Source organism: Cetorhinus maximus, chromosome 10, assembly GCF_964194155.1.
Source record: "Cetorhinus maximus chromosome 10, sCetMax3.hap1.1, whole genome shotgun sequence".
NCBI classification, from domain to species: Eukaryota; Metazoa; Chordata; class Chondrichthyes; order Lamniformes; family Cetorhinidae; genus Cetorhinus; species Cetorhinus maximus.
In genome coordinates this window covers 10692460-10705123 of record NC_135888.1, presented here as the reverse complement: position 1 = coordinate 10705123, position 12664 = coordinate 10692460, and the positions used below count along the sequence as shown (strand labels likewise).

Here is a 12664-nt window from a genome sequence, read left to right as displayed (position 1 = left end):
TTCCTCATCTCAGTCCTAAATGGCCTGCCCCGTATCCTGAGACTGTGGCCCCTGGTTCTAGGCTCCCCAACCAGGGGAAACATCCTCCCTGCACCTATTCCGTCCAGCCCTGATTGAATTTTATACGTTTCAATCAGATCCCCTCTCATTCTTCTTAACTCTAGTGAATACAGGCCCAGTCAAACCAATCTCTCCTCACACGACAGTTCGTTCCATCCCTTTATCAGCCTAGTGAACCTTTGCTGCACCCCCTCTATGGCAAGTATACCCTTTCTTAGGCAAGGAGACCAAAACTGCACACAATACTCCAGGTGAGGTCTCATCAAGGCCCTGTATAACTGCAGTAAGACATCCCTACTTCTGAACTCAATCCTCTTGCAATGAAGGCCAACATACCATTTGCCTTCCTAATTGCTTGCTGCACCTGCCTATTTACTTCCATTGACTGGTGTACAAGGACACCCAGATCCCTTTGTACATCCACATTTCCCAATATACCACTATTTAAATAATACTCTGTCTTTCTGTTTTTCACTCCGAAGCGTATTACTTCACATTTATTCACGTTATACTGCATCTGCTATGTGTTTGCCCGCACACACACAACTTGTCTAAATCACCTTGAAGCCTCCTTGCATCCTCCTCACAACTCACAACCCTGCTCACTTTTGTGTCGTTAGCAAACTTGGAAATATTGCATTTGGTCCCCTCATCCAAGTCATTTATATATCTCGTGAACAGCTGGGGCCCAAGCACTGATCCCTGTGGTGTACCACTAGTCACCGCCTGCCACCCGGAAAAAGACCCATTTATTCCCATTCTCTGTTTCCAGTCTGTCAACCAATTCTCAATCCATGCCAGTATATTACCCCCAATCCCATGTGCTTTAATTTTGCCCACTAGCCTCTTATGTGGGACCTTATCAAAAGCCTTCTTGTAATCCAAATACACCACATCCACTGGTTCTCCCTTATCTATTCTACTAGTTACATCCTCAAAAAACTCCAGTAGATCAGTTAAGCATGATTTCCCTTTCATAAACCCATGCTGACTTTGTCTAATCCCGTTAATGATTTCCAAGTGTTCTGCTACCGCGTCTTTTATAATAGACTCTAGCATTTTCCCCACTACTGATGTTAGGTTAACTGGGCTGTAATTCTCTGTTTTTCTCTCTCTCCTTGTTTAAATAGTGGGGTTACACTTGCCACCCTCCAATCTGTAGGAACTGCTCCAGAGTCTTTAGAAGTTTGGAAGATGACCACCAATATTTCCAGGGCCACTTCCCTTAGTACTCTGGGATGTAGATTATAAGGCCCTGGGGATTTTTCAGTCTTTAACCCCATTAATTTCTCTAGCACCATTTTTTTTTTTACTAATACTAATTTTCTTCAATTCCTCCCTCTCACTAGACCTTTGGCTCCCTAATATTTCTGGGAAATTATTTGTGTCCTCTTTTATGAAGACAGAACCAAAATATGTGTTCAATTCTTCTGCCATTTCTTTGTTCCCCATTTATAATTTCCCCTGTTTCTGACTGTAAGGGACCTACGTTTGTCTTCGCTAATCTTTTTCTCTTCACATATTTATGGAAGCTTTGACAGTCAGTTTTTATGTTCCTTGCAAGCTTATTCTCATACTCCGTTTTCCGCTTCTTGATCAATCTTTTTGTCCACTTTTGCTGAATTTTAAACTGCTCCCAATCCTCTAGCTTGCTGCTTTTTCTGGCAATTTTATATGTCTCCTTTTTGGATCTAATACTATCCCTAATTTCTTTTGTAATCCATGGTTGAGCCACCTTTCCTGTTTTATTTTTGCGCCAGACAGGAATGAATAATTGTTGTAATTCATGCATACATTTCTTAAATATTAGCCATTGCCTATCCACTGTTAACCCTTTTAGTAAGGTTCCCCAATCCATCATTGCCAACTCATGCATGATACCCTTGTAGTTCCCTTTATTTAGATTCAGGACCCTAGTTTCAGATTCAACTTCTTTACTCGCCAGCCTAATGAACAATTCAATCATTTTATCATAAGAAGCACAATAAGATTGTTAATTAATCCTTTCTCATTGCACAATACCCAGTCTAGGATAGCCTGCTCTCTAGTTGGTTCCTCAACGTATTGGTCTAAAAAACCATCACGTACACACTCCAGGGAATCCTCCTCCACAGTATTATTACTAGTTTGGTTTGTCCAATCTATATTTAAATTAAAGCCACCCATGATTACAGTTGTACCCTCATTGCATGCGTCTCTAATTTCCTGCTTAATGCCTTCCCTTATATCTCCATTACTGTTTGGGGGCCTGTAGACAACCCTCCCCAATGTTTTCTGCCCTTTGGTGTTTCTGATCTCCACCCAAACAGATTCCACATCATGACTTTCCAAGCCAACATCCTTCCTCAATATGGCATTGATTTCCTCCTTTACTAATAATGCTACCCCACCTCATTTCCCTATTTGTCTACGCTTCCGAAATATTGAATACCCCTGGATGTTCAGTTCCCATCCTTGGTCATCCTGCAGCCATGTCTCTGTAATTGCAACTATATCATAACCGTTTATATCTATTCGCACTGTTAATTTATCCACTTTATTGCGAATGCTCTGCGCATTAAGATACAATGCCTTTAGACTTGACTTTTTAACTTCATTAGTCATCTTAGCTTTATTTTGCACTATGACCCCCATTTGTTTTTTGCGCTTATTTTTTCTGCCTTCCACTTTTGCTTCTTACTTTTCTGTCTTTTATTTCTATCCTTGTTTCCCCCTCCTCTGTCTCCCTGCTCAGATTCCCATCCCCCTGCCATTCTAGTTCAAACTCTCCCCGACCGCACTAGCAAACACTCCCCTGAGAACATTGGTCTCGGTCCTGCCCAGATGCAACCCGTCCTGTTTGTACTGGTCCCGCCTTCCCCAGAACTGGTCCCAGTGTTCCAGGAATCTGAATCACTTCCCTCTACACCATTTCTTCAGCCACGTATTCATCTGATATATCCTGTTACTTCTACTCTTGCCAGCACATGGCACTGGTAGTAATCCTGAGATTACTACTTTTGAGGTCCTACTTTTGAATTTAAGTCCTAACTCCCTATATTCAGCTTATAGGACCTCATCCCTTTTTTAATCTATGTCATTGGTACCAATATGCACCACGACCACTGGCTGTTCACCCTCCCCCTTCAGAATGCTCTGCAGCCTCTCCAAGACATCTTTGACCCTGGCACCAGGAAGGCAACATACCATCCTGGAGTCTCTTTTGCGGCTGTAGAAATGCCTGTCTGTTCTCCTTACTATTGAAACACCTATCACTTTGGCACTGCCACTCTTCTTCCTCCCCTCTTGTGCAGCAGAGCCACCCGTGGTGCCACGGACTTGGCTCCTGCTGCTTCCCCCTGAGAAGTCGTCTCCTCAGCAGTATCCAAAATGGTATATCTGTTAGAGAGGAGGACAGCCACAGGGGACTCTTGTACTACCTGCCTTCCCCTACTCTGCCTGGTGGTCACCCATCCCCTTTCTGCGGTGTGACCACCTCACTGAACGTGATGTTCATGATAATCTCAGCATCATGGATGCTCCACAGTGAATCCACCCGTAGCTCCAGCTCCAAAATGCGGTTAGCCAGGAGCTGCAGCTGGACACACTTCCTGCACACATAGTCGCCAGGGACACTGGGAGTGTCCATGACTTCCCACATAGCGCAGGAGGAGCATATCATGGGTGCGAGCTCTGCTGCCATGACTTCCCTCTAGATTAGGCTCAGTAGTTACTCCCTTTAAAGAATACTAATTACACTAGGGGCATTATTCCGCTCCAAACACTCCCAATACAGTCCAAAGTCCTCACCTTATTTTGTTTAAGCTAATTGGACTGCAGCAGTTTAATTAGTAGAAAAAGTAGAAGTACTTACCTGACCCTCCTTACCAATCAGCTGCCTCCCTGCGTCACTTTTTAAATCGTGACGTCACTTCGAACTCATCCGCCTAAAGATTCTGAGGGTACGCCTCTCCTCTCCAGCCTCAGCCTCTATTTTTTGCACCCTTTTATACCGCTCTTGCTGGCCTCTCCTCTCCGGTCTCCCTGGAATTCTCACTCCATCCTCGCGCCGCTTTCAGCCCCGAGTCCAGCTCCCACTCTTTTTAAACCTCTGCTCTGACTCTCAGCTCCTGCTCTTTTTAAATTGATTGATTGATAATGCACGTGTTGGTATTATTGTTACTAATGGCGTTGAAATGAACTTTGGCGTCATTTTGAGTTGCACTTGGCAGTCCAAAGCATGTTTTAGGAGTTAAAAGAGGAAAATATTTAACGTGATAAAAATACAAAGCAGTTGAACTAGAATTCCATTGAAATGTCAAGGTTAATGTTGCACTCTATCTGATTTCCATCAACATTTACTGATTTTGCTTTCTCTACAGGCTCAAGATATTTTCTGAAGAAAGTGTACCACTGTTTGGACCTCCTCTCCCTTCTCCACCAGTGTTTACAGATCATCATGAGTTCAGGGACTTTGTTTTAGTTAAATGTAAGTCTGCTGCTGCTATTAATTGCTTGGAATGCCACTCTGTGATATGTGCTGAGAACATTGAGGTGGGTGGGTAGGGAAGTGGTTAGAAATTCAGATTAATTTTAGTCATTAAAAAAATCTAAATAAATTGTAACAAAGCAGCCACAGAGGATGACCTTTCCATTATCACCATGCTGAGTTTTGGTAGTGCTGGTTAAGGGCCGTACATGCCAACCTAGCTGGCTTGGTTTCATACGCACTAACAAGCTGCAACATACCCATGACATCTCCAGGAATGTGCCGCTCTCCTAACTCACACCTCTTACACAAACACGAACCTTCATTACTTTTCTGTTTACGAGATCTCGGCATGATTGTGTACAATTTACTGTCCAAGAAACACCAGGAAAACACTATAAATGAAATCGTAAATGAATGTTTCCACTCAAATTTTATAGTTCCTTTTATTAGAAAGGGATATTGGCACTAAAATCATGCAGATCTGGAAAGCAACTTCAAAGATTTCTTACTTCAAAAACTAGGAAATATGCAAAGAAGTAACATGGGGGAGAATTTTCTCCCCATCTAGGGGGGCTGAATGGGAGTGGGCAGGCGGGTGGTCGATCGCCGCCCGCGATCGGCTGTGGGCCGCCATTTTACATGGGCGGGCCAATTAAGGCCTGCCCAGTGTGATGCGCACCCGGAAGCGCTGAGTGCTCCCTGTGCGGGCAGGGGTAGGAGGGAGAGTCAGGGCCTACCAAAATCTCCCTGAGGCATGGAGCTGCCTCAGGGGGTTTAATTTCATTATCAAAAAGTGAATAGAAGAGTTTAAAAAAATTATTCGGACATGTCCCCTCATGTGATTTTTATGAGTTTTACGAAAAATTTTTATTAAAGTTTAAAAACCTTCATGAACCATCATCCCGCCCGTGGATGAGGTTCCATGAAAAATGTGAAGGCCGCCTGAGCTCTTCGCCTGTCCCCCGCCAACCTTAAGGTTGGACGGGCAGCCCTGTTAATTGTTTTATTGCTATTTAAATGGCCTTAATAGGCCTTTGATAGTTCGGCTGGCGCACATCCGACTCTGGTGTGCGCCCGTCGAACTGAAGATCCGAATGACACGCGGTGATGCCAGAACGCACGCCCGATGTCACCACGCGTCAATTTATGCGTCAGTGAGTGGAGCCCGCCCCCGCACGCTGACCAGAAGATTCAGGCCATGGATTAACAAAGCCAGGTTTTGAGGGATAGGTTCCTCCGGCCATTAATGTGAGCGAGGGTAGATCCAAGTTCGTGACTAGAGGAAAACAAACCCATATATCTTCCTCTGCTTGCAGCGTCTGTTCAGACTCATCTACTTGAATGACTGGAGCATCCAGAGGGGCACAGGTTTTAAGATATTATCTGTTTGACAAAACTTCTTGGATCTCATCCATTTTCCTTGCGCCTGTCTACGATGCACCTTGAGAAGTTCTTTACGTTAAAGGTGCTGTGTAAATACAAGCTGTTGCTATCAGTGACTGGTGCATAAGTAGGAGATTGGCTTTCCAGACATTGTTTAATGTTCTATCTGCAGCTTTCAAGTCATGTTGCCAATATTGTCCATCGGTCGTTGATTTGGTCAGGGGAAATGGTGTTGGAATTGTTCGTGCCATAATTCAATGGAATCCAGTTTTATTTTTAGCCCTATGTACAGGGTGAATCACCGCATGTTAAGTGATTTACAAGCAAGAAGAAGCCCACTGTTTCACGAACAATACTGGTACTGTTATCAGATTACATCACACTGCAGGATAAAGATAGATGGAAATTTTCAGCTGTAACTATGTAATACATCTACTGATTGAGAAAGTAGAGTTCATTTTATAGATGTATCCCCTCAACCTGTCGACAAATTGAAATTTAAGTGTTGATTGATGCACACACTAACCTGAATAAAAGTGCAGACTTCTTTTTGCTTGGCCGTCTTCATCCAGATCTGAATAAAAGCGAAGCTTTGGACATTTTGAGAAGATCAGTTCACTCAATTTATTTTAAACCCTTTACCAGAACGGGCTGTGCGCATAAACTCTGCACACAGCATGAGGGCATTTATTCAAAATGTTTCTACCAGGGAATGCACTTGATAATAAACATAATGATAGAACAACCTGAGTTCTACAGGTAAAAGTAATCAACTGCACAACAGTAAGCACTGGGGGTCCCAACCAGCTATGTGCACCCACTTTGGTGTTGAGCGATCCTTACTGCTGCAGAATCCATTATTACCAGTTACAGCGTTCCCCATCACAAGCATGGGTAGAATTTTTCCGTCGGTGAGCTGGGGGCGGGGCCCGCTGGCTGATGTGGGATGATGTCGGGAGGAACCCCCGATGTCATCCCGCCCCATTTAAATATTCAGGAAGGCGGGCGGACAGCGAGATCATCTGTCCGCCCGCCGACCTGTCACTGGCCAATTGAGGCCATTGACTGGATAATTAAGCCATTTAAAGGCCCTGCCCGTCCAACCTTAAGGTTGGTGGGCAGGCCAGGAGCCCCAGCGGGCTTCTGAAAAAACATGAAACCTCATCCACCGGCGGGATGGAGGTTTCAAGTCTGTTTTAAAAAACTTTAATAAAGTTTATGTGATATTTATTAACATGTCCCATCTCGCGTGACATTGTCACATGAGGGGGACATGTTAAGGATTTTTTTACTTTTCTATTTTTCACCTTTCAAAAACTGTCAGCGCTCTCCCTGAGACGGCACTTAGTCTCAGGGAGATGTGCGCCCTTTAGTGCGCATGCGCGAGAGAGCACACTCTGACAGCTGGGGAATCCCTTCCCCCCCCCCGCACAGGGAGCGCATAGCGCTTCCCATTGGGCGGCCCGCTGGGTGGGCCTTAATTGGCCCGCCCACTTAAAATGCCGGAGGGGCCCGTTTCGGCGGTAGCGATCGGCTGCCTGCCCGCCGCCGAGCCGGTGGGGCCCGCCCGCCCGTCGAGGGCAAAATTCTGCCCCATGTATTTCTTAGTGCTGCAGTGTCAGGTGGAAGATACTCCTGTATAACCGTACTTGCAGACAGAATCAATTAAAGTACCCTCGCTTTAACTACCTGTGATTTCATTCCGTTACATTGATGTAAGTTCTAAAGCATTATGAAGTGAATTTAAAGTGAATATGCATTCACCTCCAGAAGAATGTTTTTTCTACAATTTGTAAGGGGAAGGATTTTGACTGCTTCACGATATTCCCCTCTTCACAATTGCGCTGTTCCCTATTTAGCATTTCAGATTCCTGTGGCCTTTTCCAGATTGAATAATCCGCCAATATATTTTTTAAAATGTGACAACATTTTTTCTGCATTTTGTTAGATTATTTTAGCAAATTATTCTCAAATGCAGATGTCATAAATGCTGCCATAATTTCAAAGCTTATTCTCAGAATAGCTGCTTTCTGAAGTGTGCGGTGAACACAGCCCATTTCAAGGCTGGAAGAGAGCACAGATCAGTCTCGTGTTGGACCATGGATTTATCTAGTCCACCTTCCTACAGTCCTAGCAGTTGTATCCAATATAATGGGTTTTTCTTTAAGATACTTGCCTAATTTTACCTTATTTCTAAATGGGGAGAGAATTCAGAAATCTGGAGTGCAAAGGGACTTGGGAGTCCTAGTCCAGGATTCTCTTAAGGTTAACTTGCAGGTTGAGTCGGTAGTTAGGAAGGCAAATGCAATGTTGGCATTTATTTCGAGAGGACTAGAATATAAAAGCAGGGATGTGCTGCTGAGGCTTTAAAAGGCTCTGGTCAGACCACATTTAGAATATTGTGAGCAATTTTGGGCCCCGTATCTCAGGAAGGATGTGCTGGCCCTGGAGAGGGTCCAGAGGAGGTTCATGAGAACGATCCCAAGAATGAAAGGCTTAACATATGAGGAACGTTTGAGGACTCTGGGTCTATACTCGATGGAGTTTAGAAGGATGAGGGGGGGATCTGATTGAAACTTACAGAATACTGAAAGGCCTGGATAGAGTGGACGTGGGGAAGATGTTTCCGTTAGTAGGAGAGACTAGGACCCGAGGGCACAGCCTCAGAGTAAAGGGAAGACCTTTTAGAACAGAGATGAGGAGAAACTTCTTTAGCCAGAGAGTGACGAATCTATGGAATTCATTGCCACAGAAGGCTGTGGAGGCCAGGTCATTGAGTGTATTTAAGACCGAGATAGATAGGTTCTTGATTGGTAAGGGGATCAAAGGGAGAAGGTGGGAGAATGGGGTTGAGAAACTTATCAGCCATGATTGAATGGCGGAGCAGACTCGATGGACCGAATGGCCTAATTTCTGCTCCTATGTCTTATAGTCTTATGGAGATTTAAGCTGCCGACTCCCACAACCTCCCATAGAAAACACGATCTCAGTAATGATTCTGTCTCCCTCCCCTCAGCCCCCACCCATATCCCATTGTTCTCTTGCCTTGTACCAATTCAGACAGCCCTATCTGATCATTCTACATCATATTCATTTGAAAACCCGAATCATATTCTCCATCAGTCTCCTCACCAAATAGCCCCAGTTCTCTGAGTTGATCCACATATGTTTTATTCCCTGGTCCCTTTATCATTTGGTAGTTTTCTTTCACAGCTCAGCTCAGTCCTAATCTATCACTATTTTCTCATGAATTAAATAATCCCCTGTCTGCTCCATATCTTTAAGATGATGACATTGCATTTATCTACATTCAACTGCCAATTACCTGCCTGCCTCTCAAAATGTGTTAGTTTTCCCTGTAGCTTACCTCCAAATTAACCAGGTTTGAGTTGAAACCAGGTCATTAATGAAAAGGTTGAAGAATAGCAGGTCCTTAATACTGAGCCCTGAAGGTCTGCACTCAAAGGCACAACAGTAAGCGCCGGAGGTCCCAAGCCATCACCAAGTCATCCCAAAGCTTCTCATTCACACCAACCCTCTGGCATGATTCGCTCCATCTCAGTAAACTGCAGCCATGTCCACTCATTTTCAAAACTGTTATCAAAAGCTTCAATAAAATCCATGTCCATTACATCTGCATTCATGCCCTTTGTTGCATCTCCTGTCACTCTATCGAAATATTTTATTAACATGGGGCAGGATTTTACTAACGGTGGGCGGGCTGTTCGGGAGCAGGCGCGGTGCCGATCACCGCCCGCCATCGGCTCCGTGCCGCCATTTTACGCGGGCGGGCCAGATCAGGCTCGCCCTGCGTGAATGGCAGCTCCCGAGAACAGGGGGAAGAGGCAGGCGGCGGCAGGATTCCAGTGACGGACCTGGCGGCCTGTTCAAAAATGGCGCAGGCAGCCTTCCGAAGCCTGCCACCGACGGCACACAGGAGGATGTCCGACCACGCTCGCGGAGAGCAGGCCAGGCAGGAGGGCAGGTCGGCGGGGCAGTGTGCCCCGAGAATTTCGAATGAGTGCCCTGCTGCCCTTCTCGAGGAGGTGGCAGCACGCTGTGACATCCTTGTGCCAAGGGATGGGAGGAGGAGGCCCCACCACATGACGAAATGTGCCTGGGAGGAGGTGGCAGAAAGGGTCAGTTCCCACAGTTTGGTGAGACGCACCTGGGTGCAGTGCCGCAAGTGGTTCAATGACCTCTTGCGATTGGGAAGGGTGAGTACCGTGTTGGCATGGGTCACTTAGCACAGTGATTAGATTGGCCCCCCCACCCACCCACCCCCAACCTCAGAATTTTGTTTTTGCATTAATTCATTAATGGCATGTGGCCTTCGCTGGCTGGGCCAGCATTTATTGCCCATCCCTAGTTGTCCCTGAGAAGGTGGTGGTGAGCCGCCTTCTGTATCCGCTTCATGGGGTGCAGATACACCCACAGGATTGTTTTGGGGCGAGCTCCAGGATTCGGACCTGGGCACAGTGGTGGAGCACCAAAACGTTTCCAAGTCAGGATGCTGAGTGACTTGGAGGGGAACTTCCAGTGTAGCCATCCATCTGCTGCCCTTGTCCTTCTAGGTGGTAGTGCTCATGGGTTTGCAAGGTCTTAGAGTGTGAGTGGCAAACCTGATGGAGGCAGCATCTGGGTAAGGGCCTGGCTGCTTGGAATGAGTGTATGGCGGTTCCAGGGTCACGAATTGGATGAGCCCTGCAAGGTTTCACTCAGGTGGGGGTGGCAAGGCTGCAATGGCAATGCAGGTACAGGGTGGACTAATCAATGTTCCTCTCCCCTTTCAGGAGAAGACAGTACACAATAATGCAGAGCGGCTGCGAACTGGCGGAGGGCAGCCCCACCTACTCATACTGACCATATACGAGCAGGAGGCTCTCGAACTGGAGAGGCGCCATGTGCCCAGGTCAAGTGGCCGCAGTGAAGCTGGAGTGCCACTGAGAGGTAAGAGTGCCGTGCACTGAGGTCACAATGTCTGTCAGTGCAGACATGCCAATGTTGACTGTATATTGATTTCAGCATCCAACATGGGATGCCCATTAATAATGGAAAGAGAAGCACACCTTGATCTGGGTGCCAGGCATGCACATTAACAGTGTAACGACTTCAGCTAATCAAATGTCCTTGCTCTTCCTTTCAGTCTCTCCAGAGCATGCCCGGACTCAGGAGGCAGAGGGACCGACACTGACCCCTGAGGGCCCAGAAAATATAAACTCACCAGCGTCACACCCTCTCAGCCAGGCAGGCACCAGCAGCCGATACCAGCACCTCGATGGGGATAAGATCATCAGCTAGTGTCCTGACGCACAACGGTGAGGGCACTTCACACTCGCATGAGGTGGAGGCGGAGGCAGAGAGTGCCCAGGACGCCGACAGTCGGAGGAATGCTGGGGACCAGGAACATGCTCAGTTGGTGGCTGATGATGTGCCTCTGGAGTAATCCCTGAGGCGGCAGATGCTAGAAGTCCAGCAGGGTGTGTGGGAAGATCTGGCGGAGATACATGAGGAAATGCGTGCCACGGTCTCCGTGATGGAGGAGTCCATGCAGAGCATGAGCAATGCAATGACCCTCATGGCCGAGTGCAACGCCTCCTCCATGGAGAGAGTGGCGACTCTCATGGAGAAGCTCCTCCAGGAGAACAATCAGGGCTTCCTGGGGATGTGCTCGAACCTGCAAGCCCTCACAGCGGCACTGACCTCAGGTGGTCAGTGTCACTGTGGGAGATGGATTGGGCACCCAGTATCCCAGCTAGGTGCCCATCCATCAATGGTGAGCAGGGAGGTCTGAAGCGACCTCACGTTGGCGCACGAGCTGCTTGTTGTCTCTGTGGACTCCTCTCAGGGAGCTCCGGATGACGGCAGCAGCTCCTCCACCGCTCTGCCAGTGACTGTGATATCTGATGAGGCTGCGGCGACAGGGGAGATGCTAGCCATGCTGCTGGCCGCTCCCTCCCAGTCAGGGCCAGCACAGGCTCCACCGGCCAGAGGACGCCCACTGAGGTCATCAAGGCCAACAGGATAGCAGAGTGAGCAGGTTGCCTCAAATGCCGGTGCCAGCGAGGGGGGAGCACTTAGACGTAGCACCTGCAAACATACACATAAATCACCTTAGGCACAACATGGGCTTATCACTGGTGATTTTCATTCTCCCCCCCATTTCAGTTGTTTTTCAGTAGGTGTGCTGCTCAACGCCTTTTAATGCACTTTCATTTCTGTATGCAAGTATGCAATCATTAAATGTTTTAGTTCTCAACAAGCCTCTGGGTGCTTCATTAGTTCTGCAGGTGAAGGGGAACCCATGATGTTATGAGTGACTTGCTTGTCATTGAGCTTTATTGACAAGGCACATAGTTAATGTTCCTAACCAGGCAAATGTAGCACTCAGCTATCGAGTATGGAGCCTCCAGCCCTGGCATACGTTGGAGGTTCATCTTTGTCAGGCTAGCTGAAGGAGCGTTGGATCAAAGCCTCCCGGCTGTCCTGCCTCCCTGGAGGTTGCCCGGTTCAGCTTCTATGCCCTCAGTGTCCCCCTGAGCATGCTCGTCCTTGGAATCACTACTGGGCTCATCGTCTGCAGCCAGAGCATCTGCGTTTACATCATCTTCCTCCACTGCGTCCCCTCTTTCCAGCACCAAATTGTGGAAAGCGCAGCATGCAACCTCTATCAGTGACACATGATCTGGGGGGTATTGCAGTGTGCCCCCTGAGCGGTCCAGGCATCGGAAGCGCATCTTGAGAAGACAG

At 47.1% G+C, this 12664-nt stretch overlaps 1 protein-coding gene across 6 annotated transcripts in view; it reads left to right on the top strand.

Moving 5' to 3' along the window:
* garnl3 (GTPase activating Rap/RanGAP domain like 3) overlaps positions 1 to 12664 on the top strand; it is a 421640-nt gene that overhangs the window by 319748 nt on the left and 89228 nt on the right. For all 6 annotated transcript variants that reach the window (XM_078549946.1, XM_078549944.1, XM_078549945.1 and 3 more), the window contains exon 14: positions 4422 to 4528. In XM_078549946.1, the coding sequence (XP_078406072.1) occupies positions 4422 to 4528 (107 nt within the window). The remainder of the gene's footprint in view (positions 1 to 4421; positions 4529 to 12664) is intronic.